At 50.4% G+C, this 27,668-nt stretch overlaps 1 protein-coding gene across 2 annotated transcripts in view; it reads right to left on the bottom strand.

Annotated features, from left to right (window-relative positions):
• The window catches only part of HOMER2 (homer scaffold protein 2), an 89,473-nt gene that overhangs the window by 19,652 nt on the left and 42,153 nt on the right, over nucleotides 1-27,668 (bottom strand). For both annotated transcript variants that reach the window (XM_045813007.2, XM_045813006.2), the window contains exons 2-3: nucleotides 24,946-25,102; nucleotides 10,936-11,067 (exon numbers count right to left, since the gene is read on the bottom strand). In XM_045813007.2, the coding sequence (XP_045668963.1) occupies nucleotides 10,936-11,067; nucleotides 24,946-25,102 (289 nt within the window). The remainder of the gene's footprint in view (nucleotides 1-10,935; nucleotides 11,068-24,945; nucleotides 25,103-27,668) is intronic.

The raw sequence follows: 27,668 nt of genomic DNA, 5'->3' as shown, positions 1-27,668 counted from the left end.
ACAGTAACTCGTAGACATGCAAGAACATAAGTGTAGCTGTACCGCAGAAGGGATCCACGAGAAACTCCGTCGTCTCTATGGAAAGATCCAAGAACTCCTGCAATATGACGGAAACCAACAAGACCCCAAAAGTTGGAGAGAAGGAACTCTTCTAGGTTTTAAAAGCTGAAGATATAAAATAGCAAAACACAAAACAGCGAAGACAACACGCAGCCCACGACCATATCCTGTGCGGAACAGACCATCTGTAAAAGACTTCGGGGGGGGGCAGTTGGGGCACCTGGGTGGCTTAGTCGGTTGAGCGTCTGGCTCTTGGTTTTGGCTCAGGTCAGGATCTCAGGGTCGTGGGATCGAGCCCTGCCTCTGGCTCTGTGTTTAGTGCGGAGTCTGCTTCAGATGCTCTCTCCCTCTGCCCCTCCCTACGTAGACGTGCTTCCTCCTCCCCCCTCAAATGAATAAATAAAATCTTGAAAAACAGAAATGCCAATGATGTCATGGTCATGAGGGAAAATGTCATTATTTTTTTAGAGATAGATACTGAAATGTCTTGATGTCTGTGATGTACCTGAAAGTACTTCAACAACAATAAAACAGATGAAGAACGTAGTGCATGTTAACAAGCGTTAAATCTAGTGATATGCATCTGGGTGTTTATTATACGATGCTCTCCATTTTTAAAAAACTGTTTTTAATATTTTCATTATTTAAAAAAATTCATCAAATGCCAGGGCAATCAAATCCATCACTGGCTTATAGACACTGACAAGGCAACTGATTTTAATTAGCAAATACGTTGTTGGAGCAGAGAACATTCTGTGATGGATGATGCCGGCGTGACAAAGCAAGCGAGAGCTAAACGCACTTGCGGAGGAACAGACACACAGAGCTGGCAAGGTGCAAGGCTCCCGGCAATTCTATGGCTTTTCCTGAGAATGCATTAATGTCGGAGCGCGGGCTACCCTCTGGGTATCTTCACAACGCAGGCGACCATGGTCTGCTCTGGGAAACCTCGCCGGAAGACAGACACCGGTGAACAAAGCGCCCCGGCTGGAGCAGGAAAGGCCAGCCCTTCTGCTCCGGCCCATGTTGCTCCTGCACGACCATAAATAAAGCCAGACCCACGGGGCTGGTATTTCACCATCCATCCCACAGCTGTCGGAGGACAATCACATTCCGTGTTAACACATGGGAGGTTCGGCAGGGATGGCCAGAGCCCCTCCCCACCCTGCTGCCTTTTAGGGGCCCTTAAAGTGAACATGTCACGTCAGAAACACCTCGATGGCAGGCTTTCCTCTCGGCAGCCTCACCAACACCTGCGGGAAGCAGGCACAAATCAATTTGTTCGGTGAATGAAGGAACTCTGGGTTTCAGACCCACACCCCCCGCCCCCCATCATGTCAAAGGCCCAGGTCTAGTCTAAGAACGGTGCAGCTCTTCTTTTGCTAGACAAATGAGAAAGCGCTCGCTGAGGAGCTGTGGTTCGGTGTCTGGGAGCATTCTGCCCCATCTTTCTGCTTTCTAAGCTTACCTCTCCGGATTCCCCCAGGAACAAGGCAGGGCATCCCTCGGAACACGGACACTATGCCAGAAGAGGTTTTGTGCAGGCACCGTAATGGCCTTTCAATCTTAAGACATTAAAAGATTGGATTTTTAAAGGTCTTATTTCCAATGTTTTTGTGCCCAGTATCAATTAAAAGTCGAATGTGATTTGAAGAAAACTGTTAACAGACACCCTTGCTAACCGAGTCTCCGCCATGCTGTACTCAGTAAGGTGAGGGATGTCTCTCTCCCTGCGAGCATCTCAATGTCTTGCCAGGCTACCCAACCAAAAGGGCTCCCTTTCTCACAGATCCTTCTTGTCCCTGTCAGGGTCCCTTTCTCTCATGGGTCTTATTTGAAGTTGCTTTTAAACTAGATTGGAAACGTCATTAACCAGGGTCACACTCATTCAGTCAATAAACATGGTCCCAGCACCACTCGCTCCCCGAGCCGGGCCGTGCACAAAACCGGTGCCGAGGCGAAAACACCGTGCAACTATCAGATACTGCTCTGCCTCCCGGGAGGCCAAGAGCTGAGTAGCTGAAGAGCACTGGCAACCAAGTCAGTACGCACAACTCTGCCGGGCTTTGACAGAGCAAGTCACTCTGGACAGAGCTTGGGGCCTCCGTTCCCTGTCTCCTACCCGGTGAAGATCTTAGTGCTACTCTTAGAGACTCTCAGCCTAGGGCATAAACCTTCAGCTCTAATGGCCTCTTCCTTCTTTGCCCCCGGACACCCCTTCATGGCCCTACAGCTCCTGCCTTGGGTAGGCATACTTACCACCCTCCTCCCCTGGACCCTCAGGACCACCACATCTATATGTTAACAAGTTTAATGGCTTCTTAACACATGTTCTCTTGTCGGCTCCTCACCGCCGTTCTGTAGGATGGGGATTCTCACCTATGGCTTCCAGATGAGAAAGTGCAGCCTTAGAGACGTTGGTCAAGCCCACGGCCACACAGCTAATAACTGGTAAACCTGAACTTGGGCCCAGATCTGTCTTCCACACATCCGGTTACCTTCTTGTGCCAACAAGGATGCCAGGAGTCCTGCCCATAGCAGTTGCTAAGTATTCAGATTAGATTTTCCATTTGCAAAGAGAAGCCCCATTACCTTAAAATGTAAAAGAGAATTGTACTCGCTCCCTCATTAAAAGAAAATTACTTTTCAAAGCTTCAACTAAAAACAGGCCATGGGGACCTTTAAGGCCAAGACAAGGCCTGAGGCATAGAATACCAGCTCTGGAGTGGGAGACCTGATTAGTTCCGATTCCTCTCCTCAGCTCCATCAGTAACTGTCCTTCTCAGTGACAAAAGGGAGACTGTGAACAGCTGTCACACGTACGTCTAAACACACATCCTCACAGGATTGCAAAGCGATGGTGTCATTACCAGTAATAACAGCCTGGAACACCTCAGCAAAGGGAAAAGGACACATATTCTTGGCTCACAGGGAAAAGAGCGGCCAGAATGTCTGGTCTCACTATGCACGCACACCCCCCCACCTCCGGTGCTCGGTCTACAAATGGGGAACAGGTGGGTCTCATAACCCCCCAACGTCACACGGGCCACCGGACACCCACCCTGGACACTAGAGTGTCCTAAGACTTGCCTGCTTCACGGCAAGCTTAGGTAGCTGCTCAACTCTGACCCTTATCAGCCTTTCAAATGCAGGCCAATGAGCCACGCTGAGCCTGGCCTCCTCATCTACACAATGGAGGCAATACTATACCTCCATGGATCACTGGAGAAGAGATGGGGCTTTCCTGGGCGGTGGCACGGGTTCAACAAAGGGAACTGTGGCATCTCTGGCCTTCGTTTGATCCGGTTCCTCAAGTAAAAAAGCGAAAGCCCGGAAATCACAACCTTTAGTAAGAGAGAGCCATAAAAGGGTGAATTCATCCAGAAACAGGAACTAGTTGCGGCTATGTGCCAGGGGCTGTGCGCGGGGACACCGAAATCCTTAAGGAAGATTTGGTTTCTGTCCCCAGGGAAACTCTGAGTTTGCAGAGGAGTTGGTTTTACATTTAAATGGGTGGGAATCAAAAAGAAAATTTCAAAAACTAAGCTTAAAATGTAACGAAGTAGGATAAACCCTATCGGGTAGATTTCAAACAAATAATCATTCTAAAGGACGCGCTATCAGCAGACGCACAATGGAAACAGACCCCGCCATTTACATCAACGTCAGCTATGTTAGCAAACAGAGGGCAAGGGGTTGAAATACCACAAACGAGGAGCATGATACATTTTCAATGAGGTAAAGGGGTAAGGATGTTTTTTAAAAGTCTGGATGCAAACAGAATTGAACGTGTGTCAAACTTCTGCTTGAAGGGTGAGAGGTTAATTATCTAAACTTGGAAGAAATAAAAGAAAAATCACAGGAGTGACAGACTTGACGGCACAACCGTTTAAAGCTTTTGAACAGAAAAGGGAAAAAACACGAAATCAGAAGGGAAATGACCACCTGGGGTGGGGGGAGATCTCCATAGCTAGGCTGGTACCACAGAGAGAGGGCCATTATCTTTAGCAGAGAAAGAGTTTGCGCACGTGGAAAATGAACATATGAAAAACCCAACGGATAAATGGCAAAATCCATAAAAAAAAAAAACACCACACAATAAGTAAGCAACTGATAAAAAGGATTGTTCAGTCCCGCTGGAAATGCAAATCAAAATAATGAGGTGCTATTCTTTGCTTGCTAAATTAGCAAACATTAAATACAATTAGAATACCCAGTGTGGGCAAGATATTTCCCGGCCGTTGTGTGGTGGCGTAGCCCCACCGAGAAGCAATTTGGAAACGTGGATCCTCAGTGAGAAAAGCATTCATACCCACTGACCTAGTGATATCACTTCTGGGAAACGAGTCTATGAAAAAAATTGAGAGCACGGAAAAAAAAAAAAGGCTTCAATACAAAGATGCTAATGCCAGCATTATCTGCAATAATGGAAGCCTAGCAGCAACCAAGGGGCATCAGAGGATTGTCCTTAGGTGAAAAATCCCCTGACTCCAAGTCTTCAGTTTTCTAATCTTCCCCCTTATTCTAAGAAAGCACATATGCGTGCGAATTTAGAAAGGGTCGCTTCGAAAAAATTATTTTTTAAACCTATAGTCTTATCACCCAGCAATACGCACAGACCACATACACTTCCAATAGCTTCCTATCTGTGTATGTCCACCCATTACACATAGTTTTTTAAAGATTGTATTTATTCAGAGAGAGAGAGAACACGAGCGGGGGGAGGTGCAGAGGGAGAGAGAGAATCCCAAGCAGACTCTGCACTGAATGCGGAGCCCAACGTGGGCTCGATCTCACAACCCTGAGATTATGACTGAGACAAAATCAAGAGTCAGACGCTCAATGGACCGAGCCACCCAAGAGCCCATTACACATATTTCGTTTCAAAAATAGAATGATATGTTATACCTCATTTTATAGCTACTTCCGAAACCAACAGGATGACATTAATATTTCCACGCAATGACATGACCTTCTACTACAGGGTCTGAACTGCCGTGCACTAAACCACCCCGAAGGACATACTGGGGATCACTTCACCCGAATTCTTATTGCGGGACATGTGGATGGTGTTTTTGGTTTTTTTTTTTTTTTTTTTTTGCTTTTGTTGTTACAAATGATGCTTCAGGGAAAATTCTTACAGCTAAATCTGTGCTCAATTATAATTATTTCCTTAGAATAGATGCCAATAAATGAAACCAACAGATCAAAGGATATTCAAAGCATACAGATTTCTGAAATGTATGCCAAATTCTCATGTCTTTACTTATTAGGATCATTTTCTGCAGTTTTTAAACCTGCAGTAATAACCTGTAAAAAAAAAATTAGAATCATCATCATTTTCATCATTATCATGCTAGAAAATGAAAGACTCTTGTTGTATATGTGGCTGTTTTTTGGCCTTGGCCGTTGAAGAACCTGTGGCAGACGCTGCTCGCTTATCCGGAAACCATTTCTTGTTTTCTCTCGGCTTAACAAAATCTCAAGTTTGACTGGAGCAGGAAATTTCCTAGGTGGGAGAGAATGAGAACCAGTCTAAGCTGGTCACGGCAACCTAATTCTCACTCTCTTCTCCTCCTCCACCCCTCAGCCCCCCATGGGAAGGTGGCCCAGGGACCCAAGACTGACTGTTGGACCCAAGTAGAAGTCAGCCAAGAGAGCTCACAGGGAAGTTGTTGTGGTACCACCCTTCTGCCTTCTCCCTCTTGCCGTGAATGCAGATGTGATGGACAGAGCTTGAGAAGCCATCCTGGCACCATGAGGAAAAGGCCAACAAAAGAAACAAACGTGCAGAGCCCTCACACACAACATCATGGGGCCACCGTATCAATGCTGGCAATGGCCTGCCTCAGGACTTCTGTTTTGTATGAAAAGAATAACCATTTGTTTCAGTGCTGTGATTCTTGCAGCACAAAGAATTGTCACTACAACATATCAAAAGAATGATTACTATCCCCCACTTTAAAACAATGGCCCTTAAATCAGAAAGGTAGAAGACAGAGCAATGTTCTTACAACTACACGGACTTGATGAAGTGAACTTAAGGATGCAAATTTGAATTACAGATGAAATCATTAAAATGGGTCAAGAGCAAAGACCGTGTGTGCGTGTGTGTGTGTGTGTGTGTGTGTGTGTGTGTGAACGAGGGTTTAGACGGATCAATCACAGAGCACAAGCAACCCCATCCGGGGCAGGATGTGCCTCCTTCTGTCTGTGGTAAGTGACATGGAGCCAAACTCGGGACAGGGACATCGCAAGGTCAGCTGCCAGAAAGAACCTTTACTCTAACCCCTGGCTCTACTCCTACATTCGGTTGTCTTTCCTTTTGTCTCTTTTCAGCAGCTCTTCCTTTCAGCAGCCTGTGTAAGCGCCTTTCAGGGGTTTTCAGGAGGCCGAGGTACCCCGTCCTCTCCAGTGGGGGGACAGACAAGTCCCAGTTTACCTCTGGGAACACACAGCTGCTATTATTTTGGGAAAGCCTGTCTCAAGAGCAGAAAGTGTCCCTGCAGTACTTTTGAGGCTGTGGTGTGAAGGGGCCCTTATAACGGGAACGGCGGAGACCAAGGTATCTATTTTCCTTGTGGGGGTAGAGACAGACGTGCGTATGAAGTGTTCTTAAATGAAAATAGCCCCACTGGCGTTCTTCTAGCCTAGTTACAGGGTGTCATTACCGAACCCTCTTTCAGGACCGTGGGTGGCTGCTCTGTGGAGTCAGGAATATGCAGCCACGGCTGTCCCTGGCTGTCCCCTCAGCCACACGCCTCGGGAGCCCTCGGCCGGGTTCCTAATTGCCACTTGTCGAGACTGCCAGCCTGGCTTGACGGTAATTTATCAGTGTGTGGCTAACCGCTCCCTTCACAGGGAAGCGGAAAAAGTTGACTCGAAGCGTTTAGAACAAAGGAGACATCTGACAAGCCTTTGTGACGATGGCAGGTCACAGCCACAGCGCGGAGCCGAGCCGCCAGAGGCGACAGAGGGACTTGGGAAGACGGCGCCCCTCCTCCTTAATGACAGGACATTTTCTCCTGCCTGGGAAAAATGAGGAGTGGCCGCGCGGGGAGGCAGGCACGGCTTGAGGTCTCCCCGGGTCTCAGAGGCACAAGGAAGTGAACTTTAACAATTTGTTCTGATTTTTGTTTTGAGTCCTCCCTTCTTTCGAGTCTTTTCATTAAAAATGTTCCCCGTTTATGTTTCCTAGGTCCTCTGATTCCTCCAAAGACTGAAGAAATTCTTCCAGGTCGCTGAGAGTGATTCTGTCAGAGCACCTGGGCTTCGGGAAGGCCTGGAGCCCTGGGCGGGGTCAGGGGCAGGTGACCTCACAGCCCGCTGGGGCCCTGCCTCCGATGGGAGACTCTACATTTCCACAGGCTTCCCCAGAGGTGTGAGGACACCAGCTGGTGTGGGGAGGGGACATGGGGGGGGAGGGCAGTGGGGCTGCTCCCAAGTCCCCCCCCCCCCGAATCCTCCAGGACCTCCTTCAGAGGGAAAAGGCACCCGATCCCTGCTGCCCACTTGAGACAGGGGTGCTGGTATCATTTGTTCAACAAATCACCATTATACTTGCTTCCATGTCACATAAATTCCCTGATACTCACAGCCCTTGTCCTTCCTCATTTCAGAAAATGGCAGCTCCATCTGTGCATCCATCAGTCCGTCCTCATCCCAGAACCCCTACCTCCCACGTCCACTCACCAAGTCCCGCCAGTTCAGCTCCTCGGTAGTTCCCAAGACCCTCCAGCTCCTACTCAGGCCCTCGTCATCCCTGCTCTGGACCAGAACAACCTGGTCTGCCAGAAAAATCTACCTACAATGCCAAGCTGATCAAGCTGATTGTTTTCCTTCTTGGCGTGAAATCCCTCACAGGCCACAGTCTCAAGTCCAGGGCTGGCCTCTGGCCACAAACCCCAAAACCCGCACACCCTGTTCATAGCCCCCTTCCCAGGGTGTCATGGGTTTGCTCGTGCTGCTGCTGATACGTGGAAGATGGTAGAAAAGGGAAGTCCTCCCCCAAGTGCGTGACTTGGAATGTCTCCCTGTCCAGTGTGCACGGGGCAGGCGGCCTGGGCTCAGGGTCTACACTGAACCCCGGGGAAATGGCTGGGGGCCTCACTGCCTGGGCAGGGACTGGGAAGAAATGAAGCTGGAAGGTTAGTGACAGATGTGGGAGTACCAGCATCGGTGGAACCCAGGGGGCCCAACGGAACCAGAGTCTGAAAATACCCACATTCCACGTGAATGCTTGCAACTGGCTGAAAGTCTGTGTCCCCCTCAAATGCCTATGTTGAGATCCTAACCCCCAGTGTGATGGGTTAGGAGGTGGGGCCCCTGAGAGGTGATGAGGTCACAAGGGTGGAGCCCTCATAAATGGGATTGGCGCCCTTATAGGAGACTACACAGAGCTCGCCTGCTCTTCTTCCAGCACAAGAGGGCACCGCGAGAAGTTGCCAGCAAACAACGGGGAAGCGGGCCTTGACGGTGCCGGCACCCTGATCTCAACCTTCCAGCCTCCAGAACTCCGAAAAACCAACTCCTGCTCTGTATAAGCTATGGTACGTGGCATTTTGTTGTAACAGCCCGGACGGACGAAGGCAACGAAATCCCCACCTTCGCACCAAAGGGAATCCTTAAAACTAGGGGGCAGGAAGGGCCGATCTATGGACACCCAGTCCTTCTCCTCCTGCAGGCAGCCCAGTGCCTGCCCAAAAGGCTTACAGACACACTGGCCTGGGGGCCCACGTGACCTTGACAACTCCTACTCCTGCTCTCCAGGCCGCCCTGACCTCTGACCTGCTGAGTGCCCACTGCCAAGCACAGTGATCCAGCTTGAGCCCCCAATTCTGCCTGGCACCCCTAAATGACCAGCCAGCTGCTCGGTGAAAAGCTGACTGCGTTGGGCCCCTGCATCCAGAGCAAACAGTGACTCGTCCTCACTTGACAGACTATGCTGGCCCCACTGTGCAGAGAGACCTGCTTAAGGTCGTCTATACCACACAGCACTGCCTCAAACCAGCAAACTCACTTGTCGGCAAACGAAACAAAGCAAAGTATTCTTGGTCCTCCCACCTTACAGAACTCTGCAGGGCCTCCTGCTGAAACACACGCTTTTCAGAGTCGTGGGACATGGTGCTTCTCCTCAGAGGCACAGCACATGAGTCTGGGGACCAAGCGCCATCGTTTCCCACAATTATACCCAATCACCTAGACTCAAGAATTCTGCTTCCTTCCCTGTGTGTCAGGGCCCTGATGAATTGGAAGGGATGTTTTATTTGTTATTATTTTTTAAAGATTTTATTTATTTATTTGAGAGGCAGTGAGAGCGCACAAACAGGGAGAGGGGCAGAGGGAGAAGCAGGTTCCCCGCTGAGCAGGGAGCCTGATGCAGGACTCGATCCCAGGACCCTGGGATCATGACCTGAGCCGAGGCAGACACTTAACTATCTGAGCCACGCAAGGCGTTCCTGGAGGGGAGGTTTTGGTACCCAGGAAAGCACGCTTCTGTGAGCAGGTGGCACGAGAGGGATGCTCAGAGTGCCCCCAGGCCATTTTGGGTTTCTGGGGCTCCTTCAGGAGCGGCATTCCCATGAAGCACGTGCAAATGCAGGAGAGGACCTTCTGCGGTCCTCCACCAGGGGCTCATTTCTGGCTGGAGGTGTGATGGCTGCATCTGCGGCATGGGGCCTCCTTAGAGACGTGCGTGTGTGTGTGCGTACGTGCATGTGTGCACTATGGGCTGGGGCCTCCTTAGCGACATGTGTGTGTGTGTAAGTGTGTACGTGCGTGTGTGTGCACAGCACATGCTCACATGCTGGACAGATGCGAAGTGCAAATCCACATGGTGGCTTCCTGCATGGTGGCTTCCTGACTTGTCTTCATTTCCCTTCTCTGAAAGCTGTCTTCAGTATACACAGGGAACCCAAGCAGCCAGGTCCATACTAAGTGACCCCGTCAAGCCCCCTGGATTCTGGAATTTTGTAAACGCCTCTAGGGATGGACCACAGCTCTGCATCCCCAGCACGTGGCCCCATGTTGGCCCAACCAGAGCTCAGTAAATATGTTCATGGCAACGGTCTAGAGAGAAACAAGTCCTAAAGCCAAGCTTCCTGAAGCCAGCCCGTCTCCGGCCCTTCCATTTCCACTCTCCCTCGGATTCTCTGAGCCCTCTGACATCTTTTCCATAAGTTCCTGTGTCCTAGAGACTAGCCAATCTTGCTCTCAAGCAATGCCTTCCCCACACCCACACGGGGCTCTTCCAGGAGCCTACAAGGAAGCCCACTCACTCAGACAAGCTCTGGCCCATCAGTAAGAGGTGGTCAGTCTATTTCCACAGACTTTGGGGTTCTCCAAGCCTGTGGTTGGTTACGATCTGCTCCTCAACACCCTTCTGACTGTCCACAGACTACGTCCCAAGCCCGTCAGAGAATCGAGTCAAAGCTATGGATCCTTTCCTCAGGGGGGAAAAAAAAAGCAACCCACACCCCAAATGCTGTGGGACATTTTAAGGGGTGCAGGGACTCCAGGGTGGGAGCTGCTCTAAGTACTCAGCAGCACCTCTCTCTGCTAAAGGGTCACCAATGCTGACAGCTGTCAGGTGCAGGCTGGCCACAGGGATCCGGGGGACCCCTCCGTGGGAAAGGAACCACGGGCAGAGCGGTCTGCTGGGGCTGCGACATCGGGCTCTGCAGGAACAGGCGTCACATGAGCTTCCTTCCCCCACGATGCCTCCATTGCAAGGGACCCAGGGTCTCTAAAAGGTCATCTGGTTGGGCAGCCCTGTGGCGCTGGAAGGACTAAAATCAACGGCTGGCAGGGGCGCTGCGCTGGCCCTCGGCATCTGGGGACTGAGCGACGGAGCGGCCGACGGGACGACCGCGTTACCTTTGTCAGCTGCTGCTCCGAGGAGAACCCCAGGCCAAACACCGTGTTGGCTCTGCTGTCAGCCCACTGCCCGAACTTCTGCGACGTCTTGGTGAAGGTCATATTGGGTGTGATGGTGCTGTTTATAATCACCTGCAGGAAAGAGCCAGAGGAACAGGTGGTGAACGCTCGATCTGACGCGGGCGGTGCATCCCCGCTCTGCCGCACCCGCGCCCGGTCCTCCCGGCCCGTCCATGCCGAGGCAGACACGCAGCCACGGGAAGGGCCACTTCAGACTCTTAAAATCAGACAGTCACTCCGAAATAAGATCTTACAGTTAGCGGGACAAAGTCTCCCCTAAGGAGAGAAGAGCTTCCCAAACTGCTGTTTATTTCCTCAAAGCTCCAGCACATCAGCGGCCCCGAATGGCGAGCCGGCCACGCCGCACGCGCTCGGGGGACCCGCGCTGTGCTCTGCTTTAAGTGTGTGGAGCCACCGTGTCCTGCCTGAACAACTTGGAATCTCCATCAGCGACCGGGGCTCGCTGTTTCCCGACTAGAAGAGAAGGTATGCTCCAATCGGGATAATCTGCGGAGGCTTAATTTACAAAGAAAGTAACGGTAGAGGTCTGCTGCTCAGCCCCTCGGGGACCACAGCAGGCAGGAAGGGCACTGCGCGAAGCTGGAGCGGGGAAAGGGGGGTACCCGGCCCGCGGCGCGGTCGTGGTTCAACGTCTACTGAGCCTCTCTACTTGTCAGGCGTTCTGTTAACCAAAGACAAGAGACGGATGAGTCAGGATTTCCGATCTTCCGTCGCAGGAAGTCAGGCAGAGGGGAGAGACGTGTAAGTAAGTAATCGCGGAACCACTGGTAAGTGTTAGTAAGTAATTGATGAGAGGCTCACTCTGGCAGAAACCCTTCCAAGCCCTACGACTCGGAGGAACTCTCAAGAGACATGCCCCTGGAGAAAAGGGGTGTTTGCTGGCAGGCAGGAGAGGCGGATCCGCGCTTACGTCCCCATCAAGTACTGGGTGATCTGAGCAGAAACAGGAGCAGTCCAGGGCGGGCGCACTCACTCTGTTGCGCTTCGCTCCGTCCCGCGCCACCGATAACGGCGGTTTTTACAAACGGAAGGTTTGTGGCAACCCTGCGTCAAGCACGTCTGCTGGCACCACTGTCCCAACAGCATTCGCTCAGTTCGCGTCTCAGCGTCACGCCTGGATTATTCTTGTAATGTTTCAGGCATTTTCAGTTACTGTACTTGGGCTGGTGCTCTGGGATCGCTGTCTGCAACTCACCGAGAGCTCGGCGGAAGTTAGCATTTTTGGCAATAAAGCATTTTTTAATTATGGTCTGTACTTCTGTCAAACGTCAGCTACTGCATGCTGAGCAGACTGCAGCATGGTGGGAACGTAACGATTACACGTACTTGGGAAACCAAAACGCTCACTTGACGCGCTTTACTGTGACGTTTACTGGAACCAAAGCCACAGCACCTCCGAGGTGTGCCTGTAAATATTCTGAAGGATCAATTACCGGCAGTTTTACTTAGTAAGGAAACGTGCGTTCTCAACAGTCAACTCCAAACACCTTTAACTGACAGAACAGGGAAGAGAAAACGCTGACTAGCATGGCCTCGCTTTCCTTGGTAGGAACTTCAGTTATTTTGCTGAAGGTCACAGACCTTCTGGGCACAGATTCTTACCTTAACTAATAAAGACACCCAGGCAAGGAGTTAGAGTCACCTCTAGAAACAGACGTATCATTGCTATGTGTATATGAAAATGCCTACTGAGTTTTTAAAGATCTTATTTATTTATTTGAGAGACAGAGAGAGAGTGCGCGCACGCCAGAGTAGGGGGAGAGGCAGATGGAGGGGAGAGATGGGCTCCCCGCTGAGCAGGGAGCCAGATGCGAGACTCGATCCCAGGATCCTAGGATCACGACCTGAGCCAAAGGCAGATAATTAACCGACTGAGCCACCCAGGTGCCCCCCTACTGAGTTTTCTAAGGAGGCATTAGCTCAAGTATAAACCTTGTTTATTTGGCAAAATAACTTCTGGAAGTTAATACGAAGAGAAGGAATTACTATTTATTGAGCATGTCTTGAGTGTTTTACCCCTATTGGCCCACATAAACCTTCGAGTGGGACTATCCCCTCCATGTCACAGAAGGAGAAAATGACCTGGTAAGGAGCAGAGCCTAGAGATAAAACTCAGAAACCTGCATTCGGAACTTCTATGTGACGTGCTTCTCCTTTTGTACCAGATGACCTCCCTTCCTCCCCATCTGGGAGGTACTGAGGCCTCCACTGCACTCCGGGTTCTTTCCCTTTGACCGTGACGACTCCTAGAATACCAAAGTCCACGTGAGTGGAGACACGTGATCAAGCATTTTTCAGATAACTGGCTGCAAGCACAGCGCTCCAGAGCTCTGGCTGCTGTCGCCTAACACTATCAGAGATGGGGGCAGGGGAGTGGGGCGTGGAAAATGCAGACTTAAACCTGGGGCAAGCATAAAGGAATGCTTCTGGGACCTCTGAGGTTGGCTGGGGTCTGGCTCAGCCCCAAGCCAGACGGATATAGTGGAATGAAAGCAGGTTTAGGGCAGGTGTGTGGTTGGGTGCTGGCTAAGAGTGGATTATGAAAGCCAAGCCCAGTCACCTGGTCACCTCCGAATTACCAGAATCCTGGGAGGGTGAAGCAATCACCAGACCCATTCAGAAACGTGATTCTTTCTAGATCTCCTTTGTGTTCCTTCACAGCAGACCTCTGCCTCTGAGTCAGTCTCCACATCCCCTCCTCAAAGCCCTCTTGGAAGGCAGAGGACTGAGGCTGAATCAGGTACAGGACACATCTCTGAAGCCCTCCCCAAACATGGTCCCAGGGTCATCAGGCTCGAATAATAAAGGTGAGGGCCCCTGGTATTTCTTTACAATGGAATAGTTCCTAAAGCACTTTTTCATATAGTCTTCTATCTCATCCCCATTTTTACAGATGGGAAAACGGAGGCTCAACAAAGTCAAATGACATGTTCAAGGTCATGCAACTAATAAGTGGTTAAAAGGAATATAATGTATGTACTACTTACAAAGCAACAATTAATTGGTTTCAAGAGCTGAATCTGTATCTCTCCTGCTTGGGGGTTCATTCAGCTTCTCAGATCCATAGACTCAATTTTATTTGTTTTTGTTTTTTGGAAAGTTCTCAACCATTCTATGAATATCGCTTTTGCTCCATCTTCTCTCCTCTCCTCTGGGACTCCAAGTACACATATGCTAGACCTCCTGAGTGCATCCAACACAGCTTATGTTCTTACCAGCTTTTCACCCCTTGATTCTTGGTTCTGTTTCAATCTGGATATGTTCTATTGGTCTGTCCTCCAGTTCACTAATCCTGGCTATTGATATATCCCATCTGCTGCTAAACCTAGTCGTTGAACTCTTAATTTTAGACTTTGCTTTTTTTTTTTTTTTTTTTAGTTCTAGAATGTCCATTTGATTCTTTTTAAAAAAATTCTAAGTCTTTGGGGGATATCCTCCTTCCTGTCCTCTACTGTCTATTTTCCGCTCTATTTCCTTGACTATATTAATCATAGTTCTTTAGAAATCCTTGATGCTGACTCTTAACGTCTGGATTATGTTGGAACTTGCTTCTACTATCTGGGTTTTGCTTCTCTGGATTCTAGGCATACGGTCTTGCCTTTCTGGGTGTCTAGTCGTTCTGCACTGAATGGTGGGAAATAGCTATGAAAGAATTTGTTAGGATTCCGTGTGACATTATTGCCTACAAAAGAAAGCTTCCCCCTCTGTCTGCACGGCAAGTAGGGAATATAGGAAATCCCTATTTCACTCGGGGACAGAGCTGGGTCAGGGCCTGGTTTCCGTTCTGGTGAGCCTCAGTCCGCCTCTGCCTCACACCTGTTTTCAGGGCAGGCCCTCTAGGGCTTTCAACTGGGAGCCTGGCAGGTCTTTATCTCCTCTTCCCCGAAGGACTTTAGGAGATTCAGTTGTTTGTCAGAGGTCCTCAGCTTTGCTCTGTAGCCTTCCAAATTTTAACCTCCAAATTTGGCAAACCTTTGAAGGACAACCTGGCCATGTGTCTGGGACCGCTCATCCCCAATTCTGTCACTCAAGCTCCATAATCTCAGCTGGTCTGTCTTTTCCCAGGGACCAAGCCTGGATTTTCAGCTTCCAGCTCTTCCCAGCATGAGGAGTGCCCCACCCCACCCAGCGAAGAAGGGTACAGAGATGCCCAGTGTCCATTCCCCACTCTCTCTGGGGGCTTTCATGCCTTTGCTGCTCTCTCCCAGGCCCTTGGCAAGTCTTCGCTTTCTAAGCACTGTGAATATGAGGGAACTTTTACTCGGCCTTTCAGAAACATTCAGCCTGTTTCTTCAGACCGGCATGCACTCGCCATTCAGCCACTGTCTTGCTGGGGAGCCAGCCGGGGTCTGAAGCCCCTCCAGCCCCCACTGCTGCCTGCTCTGGGGGCATCTCTCCTCCCCCAGCAGTGCCTGCTGGCAGCCAGGCCTGGCAAATGCTCCCACAGAAAAAAGCTGCCAACCGCCATCATCATTGTCCTCTCTGTGCGGTCCTCACCTCTCTGGAATTTTAGTCCCTCGTGTCCATAGTGTTTCTACAGTTTTCTGATGCCTTCCTGCCTGCCTTCCTCTCTCTCTCTTTCAAGATTTTATTTATTTGAGAGAGAGAGAGAGAAATAGCATGAGTGATGGGAGCAGAGGGAGAAGCAAACTCCCCATCTAGCAGGGAGCCCGACACAGGGCTCGGTCCCGACCCTGAGATCATGACCTGAACTGTAGGAAGACATTTAACTGACTGAGCCACCCAGGTGCCCCTCTCCAATGCCTTTCAACTGTCATTATCTGGGGTCTGCTCTGGGCCGCCAGAAGGACCGCTGCATGCCGGAATGTATATAATTTACTCAACAGTGGAAGTGCTGACTCTGGGAAAAGTTCGAAGAGATGCAATTTACGACGTGTCTCAAGTGACATTTTCTGCTGTGGGACGCACGTAACCTCGCGTAGGTTGCTGTTCATATCAAGAAGCAAAACTGTACTGCGAGGCACCAGTCTGGCTTGTTAGTATGACGTCCAGCGGGTGGCTCCAATCAGCTGCGCACATTCCTCAGGTCCCCCAGCGCCCACTCCGAGCAAAGACCCCAGACCTCTAGTCAACTGCCCAACTCATCCCTCCCCTTCTGTCCCCCATGCACAAGTGTGTCAGTGGGGAGGTGTCAGAACACCCAGCCTGTAATTTAGTTCCTGACACCCCCCAAACCTTATTCTCTTGTCCTATAAGAGAACGGTCCATTCACCTGCCCAGATTCAGCCACCCCAGTGCCCTAGGTCTCTTCCTCATCCTCCCACCTCCAGATGCCCCTCCTACCCACACACCGGCACTGGGCACTCACCACCACAGACCAAGGGCAGACAGAGATTTATTCACTCTTAGAACACAAATTTCCGCTACCCCAGAAGCCTTCGTCAGAATACTGCGGTGGGAGCACAACGTCCCCTCATTCCCTACTGAGAGGCCCGCTCTGCTGTAGGATTGCTTTAACTGTGGTTCAGCATGGTTGCCCTGTGTCACCAGCATCGAGGGTCCGGGAATTTACCCAACACGGCCTACAGCATCCCCCAAGCTGGGGGCCAAGCCCGCTTCCCCTCACTGTGTTGTTCTTGCAATTCCTCAGGCAGGTTCCCTTCACTGTGCAATGCCCTGGCTATCTCCTGAGAGCTTACCAAAGGCTCTGGGGCTTCTAGAACTTTCTAGATTCAGGATAGAGGAAGAAAGGGGAAGGAAAGCCATCATGCACTTCTACATTACCCATTATGTTGCCACAGCTCAGCGGAGGTAGCTAGTTTAAACCATCCCCAGGCTGCAGTGGCGAGCCTATCTCTATAATTAGAGAGATAACCAACCGGTTACTCTCCCACGACATCCAGTGCACTGACCTTCTCGAAAGCTGCAAGACTGACAGTGGGAGCAATCACGCTGTCAAACTTGAGCAAGCCCAGAGCCTCCTGTCTTCATTTCCCATTAACATGGGAACCTCATCCTGTGCTGACCAGTCTCTGGGGCAGACGGAGGCTTCCAAGGATACACTCCTTCTGAGTGTGTTCCTCCCAGGTGCCCAGATCCTTTCTGGCTACCTGCTCTTGTACCTGAAACCCACCTAATGCTTCTGTTTCTCCTGAGACTCTTTCGTGCTCCTCAGCCTGCATGAGGGAGTGAAAGGAAGCAGACACCCATGAAAAGATCTGTCTGCTCAGGTCTGCAGTGGGAGTGCCTGCAGCTGTGGGGTAGGAGGGACAGCCTGGGTGCTGCAGGGAGGACATGGCTTCCGAGGGAGGCTAAGCTCTGGGCTGATGCATGGAGCCGTCCTTTGTGAGCCTGGAGACAATGAGGTAGGGTGAGTCTGACGGACATAAGTTTCAACTCAATTTTACTGGTAATATGGAAACTGCATTTCCATTAGCATTCTATACTCACCAAACTCACAATAGGTCTGATGATACCAAGGCTGGGGCAAGGGTATGGGGCAATGGGAGCTCTCAGAGACTGGTGAAGTCACTTTGAAAAACAATGTGGCTTTCTCTGATAAAGTCAGAAATGAACATTCCCTACCACCCAGCCACCCGACTAGTCAGTACACACGTGAGGGCAATCTTCGCACAGGTGTATCAAGAGAAGCAAACCAGAATGTTCTCAGACCAAGGCAGCAGCCACCAACAAGCAGGAACCACAAAACACTGTTTTGGTAGGTGGGCAAAGGTACAAACTTCCTGCTGAAAGATAAATAAATACTAGGGATGGAAGGTACAACATGAGGACGACAGCTAACACGGCCCTGTGCTAGATGGGAAGGTTGTCCAGGGCAGATCCTAGGAGTGCTCCCCACAAGGAGAAACTCTCTTTTTATTGTCTCTAGATGAGACGATGGCTGTTAGCTGAACCCACTGCGGAACTCATTTCACAATATACGTAAACCATCACACCGTACGCCTGAAGCTTAGACAGTGATGTAGATCAATGATTTCTCAAAACTGGGGGGGGGGGGTGGAACCAACATTAAGCGAAAAATAAATAAAAAGGAAGTCACAAAAGGAGAAGCACAGTATGGGTCACCAGTGGGATGTATTTAGGTAAAGGTCAAAAACAGGCAAAACTAAATAATATATTATTTAGGGCAAGAGTCAACAAACTGTAGGCCACAGGCCAAAGCCAGCCTGTCCTCTATCTTTGTAAATAAAGTTTTATTGGCACGCAGCCACATCCGTTCATTTCCATATTGGTCTACGGCTGTTTTCTTGCCACGAGCAAAAAGTCGAATAGCTAGACGGAGACTGTGCAGTTCATTAAAAAAATTACTCTAAAGCCCTTTACAGAAAATGTTGCCAACCTCTGGTTTAGGGATACACAGAGGTGGCAAAACCGTAAAGAAAATGAAAGGACCACTTAATACAAATTTCAAGGGTGGGAACATTTTGAGATGCGTATAATTAGGGAAAGGCCCATAAAGGGACTTCTGAAGGAGTCGTAAAGGCCTGACTTGCTCAACGGGGCAGGCGGGTACAAGAGCACACACTTTACTATCAGACATTAAACGATACAGGTAAACGGTAATAAGTATGACAAAGTTGTCAGGGAGGCTAATCTTCACTGGGGGCAGAGGTTTCTGAAAAGAGGAGGTGGGGAGCCCTGCATTCAGGGATACTGTGGAATTGTGTTCGGGATAAAGGAGGGGACTGGGCCTATGGGTTCCGGCTTCAGGGGAGGGGGGCTTAGCCGACTGTGGGACCGCAGGAGTGGAGAGTGTCCCCTCCAGGCCTGGGCAGAAGGCAGCACCAAGGAAGAGCTGGGGAAGGAGTCAGGAGGCAGTGGGGATGATCCAGAGGGAACAAGACTAATGAGGTCCTGGGTGATGAGAAGGAGGGTGCTCTGTGGGTGGTAATGAGTCAGCCCTGCCTCCATGGTGGGGGGAGGTGATGGCGAGTCTGCGGGGGAGGGGGGTGCGGGAAGGTGAAGGCCAGAAGGATGGTTCCTGTAAACATCCTGGGGAAAGGCTTCAGTGTGAGCTCCTGTCTCCTATGCACACCCCCTGCCTCTGAATCTCTGAAACCTGCATAGAGAAAAAGAAAAAAGTCGAAGCCCCAGCTCCTGCAGCCGGCTGGAACGGAGTTCCCTGAAAATGCACACGTGTGTCAGTGAGGGCTACGGGCAAGAAGTGAGAGCTCGGCCCCTCCAGTCTCCAGCCCGGCTCTGGACTTCAGAGGAAGCCGCTCGGCACCCCTGGATTCCTCTCCACGGAAAGTCGCTCCCAAATCCAGGGGGGCTGGAAGGAAGGTGGAAGAACCTACACATCTTCTACAAGGGGCTGGACTGAGTGACAGCAGCCGAGAGACACACTGCCTGCTTCCAGCGATTAACAGATGCTTTTTCTTTTTCTTTGAAACCACAATCAGGGAAGAAAAGAAACCAACATCCATTGAAAACCTACTGTGTGCCGGGACCCTTCCATATGTTGGCTCCCTTAACAGAAGGTGCTCTGCTTGATCTGAAAGAGCAACTATAATGACGGGGAAAGGGGGGGGCCTGGCTGTGCTCTTGAAAGCAATTTCACACGCTCAGAAGAAAATACCGAGTCAGGGTTCCAGATGCTTCCATCAGCCAAATAGTCACCAGGAGGCGGTCCTGGCTCCACAGTGGCTTCGGCTAAACATGTGCAGAATGGATGAGCTCGGAGGGCTCTTCCCAGAGGGGTCTCTGTGACCCTATAAATAACAGACCCAAGGGCAGCAGAGCCATCCAGAGCCCCGGGGAGAAACAGCTGCTCCGGGCGACGCACTATCCCCCAAGGAGGGCCGGGCTGAGGTCGGGCTGCAGAGTGCCAACAGCGCCATGATACCGAGGACCCCGGTGGCTCGGTTAACAAATGCTCTGGGAAGGGAGTGTTCCTTTATGGTGGGGTTGGCTGTTCTGCCCAAAAACTCGCCACAAATCATCCGGCTGTTGGCGATGGAACGGCTCCCGCTGCTGCTCTGGGAAGCTGGCAGGTGCCCTCACGTGCCTCCCACCTGTCCACGCACGGGCAACATTCTGAGGTTTTGATCCTGGTTCCCTCTTGGCACAGACCCCATCCGTGTCCACTGTCCTGGGGCCTTGGCACGGCTGCCGCAGGGCTGGAGAGGACGTGGCCGGGTCTGGCCTCATCACCCACTGACTATGCCACCTGCCTCTCTGACGCGGCCCAGGCTGGCACAGGGCTGCAGCTGCAAAGATGAGCCGGGCCTGGCCCCAGTCCTCAGGGAGTGCAGGGCCCTGGCACCCCATGCGCAGAAATGGAGCCACATAACCCCCGAGTTGGAGCAATGCCGAGACGATGCACCACAGGATTCCCGTCAGCCCTGCCTTTCGCAGCCGGCGGGACTGACACCTGAAGTCTTTTCCCTGACAAGAAGAACATGCCTAGTGTTTCCGGAAGAACGAAGAACAGGTCTGCACACAGGTTTCTCCTCTGATGAACGGCAACAACTGCTCTTATGGGAAGGACAGGCCTTCGCATCTTTCCCCAAGTAAAGCGTGACAAATGCTTGGCTGGGGCCTGGGAACTTGCCGTGCCCTGGTGTGGGGCGACAGCTGCCGGAGCTGCGGGCTGTGTCTCCTCCCTGATGGCGGGCCTGTGCACTGCAGGCTGCCCGCGGCGGACTCAGTGGCTGAGGCTGCTGTGGGCTCTGCTCACACTGACCCCCAAGTCCCTTCCACACCAGCAGCTTATGCCCGAAGCATGTCTACTTCTTCATCTGGGAGGGACAGAGTGCGGCTTCCCCTCTCAGCCCACAGCGGCCTCCTGCCCTGGGACAGACAGCTGGCTGAGGAGCACTAAGAAGAGGCTCAAGGCCGTGACCTTGATTTGGCCAGACCAACGGACAGAGGCAGGACCCAGGCCAGAGGTACAGCCCCTGTGCCAAGACAGCTCTAAGGCTACAGACATCTGACCATCGGCCACCTCAGGCCGGATCGACATTTGGGACCAAAGGCCTAAAACAAAGTGGTGACCACCATCTGGTGTTCTGTGCTCCGGTTCTCACGGCAGCAAACTCCCTGCCCGCCGCTGCCCTGAGCGTCAGTCTCAGTAAGTCAGGGACTAAGGCCCCTACATCCCCACCACGCTGGACCTCTGGCTCCCTCACAGGCACCTCCTTTTGCAGAACTAGGCCCTGTCACAGCCCCGGTGCTGCGGCAGTAAGGTGGGAACCTGGGGCCGGGTTCCCACTCTGCAAGTGACTCCACAACTTGACAGGCCCCCCACACCGAGCCTGAACTGGCTCTATTCTGCAGCTCGGGGGCCAGCCCCTCTACACGCACACCCCCATCTGATTTCCCTCGGCTGGCTCATTTGGCTCACACCCCACCACACTGTCACAGCCTTCAGAAGCTGCAGAGGGGGACGATAGAGCGGCTGACACTTTGACAAATTACTAAAAGCCCAGCTAATAGGACTAAAGCACTTTCTCGAAGAAAGTCATTTTATCTGTATTTAAGCCCAATATATCCTTGGGTAACTCAAGTGACGAAAGTGCAAACCCAGCTCAAGGACCGTAGATGAACTGACAGCATCGGCGGATAAAAGAAAGCAGGTCAGCTTGATTCACCACCCCTATCAGAACAGCCTGGCAAGAGGCAAGGCGATTCCAGCCGAGAAGCAGAGAGCAGGGAAGAGGTAATTCAACTGCAGTAGCCCCATGTGTCCCAGAAAAAAAAATTATTCTAATAAAGGCACCTTTCAGATATTCACTCATCAAACCCGAGCTGCCTACCTACTAGATGCCAGGTGCTTTCACACTTGCTCAGCACTCACCAGAACCCTGCCATGGGTCATCCTGCCTGCTTAGAGGAGAAAACCAGCCCCTGCCTCTCCTTAGACATACTTGCCAGACCAGCTACTGCTATCTGAACACGAAGAAGATGACACACTTCTTGCGTGATGTCGCGTCAGGACGCGCTCCTCTACCAGCCAGGGGGCGGCCTGCTCCAACGTAAGCGCTAGGAAGCTGCGTCCTAGGAACTGGACACCGGCACCGGCCTGCCAAGCCTCACTGGCCGCGGGAATTGTCCAGGTGGCTGCCTGTCCTTGGCCTCAACTGTGAAATGAGGACTTCTGGGCCCAGCCACTGTATCTGGAGTTTTTTGCCATGCTGAGAGAACACAGCCAAAAGGTGGAATTTTGTCTTAAGACAAGGAGCCTCGTCAGGAGGTCAGGAGGCACCAGTAGGCTCTCACAACTTTCCTAGAGGACATTCCAGTGGAAGCTTCTCTGGCCTTCTGCTTTGGGGCTCCAGGGGAGCAAGAAGCCTCCAACCAGGCCCCATCCTACTGCCCAACCCCCCCACGCCCTGCTTCTGACCAACTAGGGATGCTGGCCTACAGGCCGAGGGTGGGACAGACCACAGGCAGGAGGAGTAGGCCGGTCAGAAGGCTACTGAAAGCTCTGAGCAAATGAAAAGATGCTCAACATCCCTCCTCATTAGCAAAATGCAAATTAAAACCACAGTGAGATAGCACGTCACACCTGTCAGAATGGCTAGCATTAAAAAGACAAGAGGGGCGCCAGGGTGGCTCAGTCCGTTAAGCATCTGACTCTTGGTTTCAGCTCAGGTCATGATCCCAGGGTTGTGGGATGGAGCCCCGTGTCAGGCTCCACACTCAGCGGGGAATCTGCTTGGGATTCTCTCTCCCTCTGCACCCCCTACCCTGCTCACGTGCGTGCGCGCTCTCTCTCGAATAAATAAATCTTAAAAAAAAGAAAAAAAAAAGACAAATAACAGGTGTTGGTGAGGATGTGGAGAAAAGGGGATCCTCGCGCACTATTGGTGGGTATGTAAATTGGTGCAGGCTGCTGTGGAAAACAGTATGGAAGTGCCTCGAAAAATTAAAAATAAAATTACCATGCAATCTGGTCATCCACTACTGGGTATTTACCCAAAGAAAACAAAAACACTAATTCAAAAAGATATGCACCCCTCTGTTTCCCGAGCATTTACAGTAGCCACAGTATGTATGGGAAGCAACCCACGTGTTCATCCACAGATGAATGGATAAAGAGCCTGGAGCATGTGTGCACCACGGAGTATTACTCGGCCATAAAAAAGAACGAGATCTCACCATCCGTGACAACGTGGATGGACCTAGAGGGTACTGTGCTGAGTGAAACAAGTCAGAGAGACAAATGCCATAGGATTTCCCTCATTTGTGAAATCTGAAAAACAAATGAACAAACGAAAAAACAGAGAAAAACTGGTGGTTGTCAGAGGGCAGGCAGGCGGGAGGGATGGACGAAACATATACGGGCCATGAAGAGGTACAAACTTCCGGCTATAAAGTAAGTAAGTCATGGGGATGAAGAACACAGCACAGGGAACGGGGCCAATACTACTGTACAAACGTTTGTCGGGGGACGGACGGTGACTGCACTTCCCGTGGTGAGCGCTGGGTGAAGCAGGGGATCGCTGAAGACACTGAGCACCTGAAACTAACGTAACACTGTCTGTTAATTATACTTCAATTTAAAAAAAGGACTTTCAGGACAAGTTATGGCCTTAAAACAAAACATCAGGCATAAATGTGAGACACTTCAAAAGCAGACTCACTGACCAACTAAAAAGGGAATGAATGAATTTGTGCTTTTCCTTTATTTAGTCATTTATTTTTAGCCCAAACTGATTGGGAAAGAACATGGGGAGGTGGTGTAGAGGGCAATTGGGGAATTCAGCTCTGGTACACTGAATTTCATTTTCTTTTTTTATATGTGACTGTTTATTTATCTAATTATTTTAAGTAAACTACCTCCAAAATGGGGCTTGAACTCACGATCCCAAGATCAAGAGTCTCATCCTGAACCGACTGAGCCAGCCAAGCGCCCCAGACACACTGAATTTCGGGTGATAGCAGATAATGCAAATCGTAAAATCGTCCAGCGGGATGCACACAGATTAAAGACAGGAAAGAAATTATAAAGCATCTAATCTACTTTTATTGCTGTTGTTGCTAACTTGGTGATACTTCTGTTGCTATCCCTTCCTTATTCTGCTCCCGTAGCAACGTGGCAAAAATATCAAGGAAGACAGCAGAATACTACTAGTACCTGGAAAAAATGTATTTCAAGAAATTCTCCAAAATCTTTTCATCAGATTTGATTTCCAGGGAATAACACCGAAACCAGACTAGCTACAATACCCAGTGCTGGTAAGAGCGTAATACACGGGCATTCTCAGGCACGCTGGAAGAATGGACTCTTTGGAAAGCAGCTTGGACACGTCCATCCATATGCCATGAATAAACAGTTACCATCTTGGCCTATAGTATTCCTTCCAGGAACTGGTCCTAAGGAAATACCCAAAGAAAGCAATAGATGTGTGATGAATGAGTGGGAGTATCTGTCGTATCAACATGCGTATTATCCAGCACAGGAAAGAACTGGGGGCCATCGACAGATGCAACCGTGAGGGGAGCGATTAAGAGCGTCATAGGCCCTCCGTGGAACTATTACACGGGCATTGAAATGCTAGTTACGAAGGCAATGTGGTAACAGGGAAATCTTTTTTTTTTTTTCATTTGCCATAATTTTAAATGAAAAAAAAAAAAAGCAGGGTGTGTGATTATATCAACGTCATGATTATAACAGTCATATCTGTGTTAAGGCAGCAGGATTTGGGTGCATCCTTTCCCCTCCACTTTGAAATATACTGTACTGACTTTTTTTTTTTTAAGATTTTATTTATTTGAGAGAGAGAGTGAGCAGGAGGCAGAGGGAGAGAGAATGTGAAGCAGACTCTGCACTGAGCACAGAGCCCGAAGCGGGACTCGATCCCAGGACCCTGAGATCATGACCTGAGCGGAAACCAAGAGTCAGACACTTAGCGGACTGAGGCAACGGGCGCCTCCCCCCATCACGTCTCTTGAGGAGAAGGAAGTGACTGGGAATGGTAACATCAGCCACTGGGGTGGTACCTTGGCTCCATCCACGCTGATGATTCGGTAGCTATTCCTGGTGACATCGTAGAAGTAGGAAACGGTGACCGCCTGCTTGCTGGCGGGCACCCAGTTCTTCTTGGTGCTGGGGTCGATCTGGAAGACGTGCGCCCGCGTGGTGAAGATGGGCTGTTCTCTGCGGGAGGAGAGAAGGGTGCGTGAGCTGACAGAACAGGACTTCATGTATCATTTATGACTTCTCGCCCCCCTGCCGTCCCCAAAGATCTTAATAGCTTATTGGGAGAGATACATATGCATGAGGACAATTAAAATAAGAGAAGGGGAAAAAGAGACACCAGCACCGGAGTTACAGACAGCCAACCCACGCGGGCTGTGAGCAACTGGCCTAATGAGCGATTTGCTTTAAACACTGCTCCTCGCCCAGGGTCCTCACTTCCCGTCGAGCGTCCTGCTGTTCCCACACCCTGCTGGCAGTCTCGGGGTTTTGCGATACATTTATCTTGCAGGATTCTGCCACAATCTTAGGATTTTGCGATCTATTTGCAATTTCGCATTATATCTCTAGTAAGTACTTCTCACATTCGCAGCATTTTACCGATGACATGTTCATTTGTAATTGACTGAGCCTTCAAGTTTTATGTTTCCAACTTAATAAACATTCTGAGGTTTAGGAGCCGAATTCAGGAAATCCATCTCTTTTAGCTATTCTTGCCTTTGTATGTTGTTGCTCTGGCTCCACGCTCCTGTAAATTCTTAATGAGACTGGGAACCAAATGGGCACACTATCCAGGTTTCTTTCCGGAAGGCGGGGAATTATTTCGATCTTGACAATAAGGCAGATGGGTAAAAACTGAAAGGGATTACAGTGCATTTCATATTTTAAAGTATCTACCTCACAAAGTAACATAAAATGAAACACAAACTCATTACAAAATAGACTTAATTTTAAAGAAAGCGTCTTCAGGCAAACTGGCTCAAAAATCCTTTAAGTGTTCCAAATACGGTAACATGAGGAGGGAAAAAAGCCCCCAGGATGTAAAAGTAGCCCCATCATTCATGAAATGCTACAGATTTAATAAGCATTTATTAGAGATAAAAACAAAACCAAAAGGTAACTCAGACAAATTGTTTTAAAATCCTGACCATGTCAAAAGCGGTGACAGAAAAGAACAGGACACCCAAGTGGATACCAAAAAAAAAACACAGGGAGCAAGTGAATTTTAAGTGTTCTGGTCTCCAGATGGAGTGGTTTGAGGCAAAGAAGTCTTTGAACCTGTTCTGCCTACGGAAGGCTCATTACTGGAAAGAAAGCTCTTTCTTAGGAGAGAAACTTCTTCCTAGAAAAGCAATTTACTACTTGAGCCTCACACAAAGAATACTGAGTATCGCCACGAACATCAGCATCAACCATCAATTGTGGCTGCAGACAAAGGTCATGACTGCTCTTCCAGGAGAGTAAAAGCCAAGGGCATGCTATTCGTGCTAACTCAATGCAGCGGGTTCAAGAGGCCAGGTTTCCAGAAGAATCAACGGAAGCATTCCTTGCCTCCCAAAACTTCCCTTCTAGATCCCAGAGCAGGACAAGTGCCTCTGGGGGTGTGGGTTAGTAGGACGTCTGTCTTCCCTCCACCGTGAGTAGGTTCACCACCCGCCCGACCCTGAACTGACACCCTTCCAGCCGCAGGGTGACAGGGCATAGAAACAAAAGGAACATTCTCACTGCGATTTCCTGCCTCTGTGGTCACGGGGGGGGGGGGGGGGGGGGGCAGCCTGTGGGGGAGGGTGTGTGCACATGCCCGCGAGCGCTCCTAATCAGGTCCGCATGGGGAAGTCTGGCATCTGGATCCCCCAGCTGCGCTCCTGCCAGCCCAGGCACCACAGTTTGCTAATCACGTAAGCACAGCACCGTAAAGGAAAACACTCACTCACATGGATTCTCCTGCAGATGCAAGAGGAGGGGCTGACTGAGAGGACAGTAATGCAGAAAAGATTTTTAGAGAAATTCTACAATGTGTATAAATATTGAATCACGCCACGTACCTAAAACTAACATAATGTCATATGCCAATTTTACCTCAATAAAAAAAAAATTAATTGCATCGTGCTAAAATCTCTCTGCCTCCCTCGCATAGAACGTTAACAAGCGGGGCCCATGGGTCAGGCAGAAGCCCTCACTGGGGAAGGGGCCCGGCTTTCACACTTGCCCTCACGTCGTCCACACTGAACAAGAGGGACTGGGTCTGGGGTTTAGTGCCCTTAGACCAGTGTTTCCTAAACCTCTGACAGAAATTAGCTGGGGCACTTCATAAACATACAAGTTCCTGGGCCCCAACCTACTCTCCTCCCCACCCAGGAACTTGGCTCTCCAGGGACGGGCCTGGGGAGCTCCGTTTTTAACAAGAGCTCCAGGTGATTTTGATCCTCAAAGAAGCTGGGGAGATACCCACATGAGACATTATCAGATGACCTAGAAAAAAGATGGAAGAAGTGAACCTACAGCCAGCATCTCTCCTCCAGAAAGACACAGCTAACTTTGAATGACTCCACCACTTCCTCCCACAGCCTGAAGGGGACTACGGTGAAACCAAGAACAGGATTTTGGGGTACAAAGAGTGGGGAGGCAGAAGTGCTCTGGGTAGAGACCGGCGGCAGGAAGCCTGTGTGGCCAAGCAGTGACCGATTTCAAGCACTCTGTCCCTGAGCCCTGCAAGAGAGAGGAAGTGAGGGAAACACAGACCAGA

This window comes from Ursus americanus, chromosome 28, assembly GCF_024610735.1.
Source record: "Ursus americanus isolate L20-20 chromosome 28, mUrsAme1.1.p, whole genome shotgun sequence".
Lineage (NCBI taxonomy): Eukaryota > Metazoa > Chordata > Mammalia > Carnivora > Ursidae > Ursus > Ursus americanus.
Note: the sequence above shows the minus strand (reverse complement) of the source record. Positions and strands in the feature narration are given on the sequence as shown.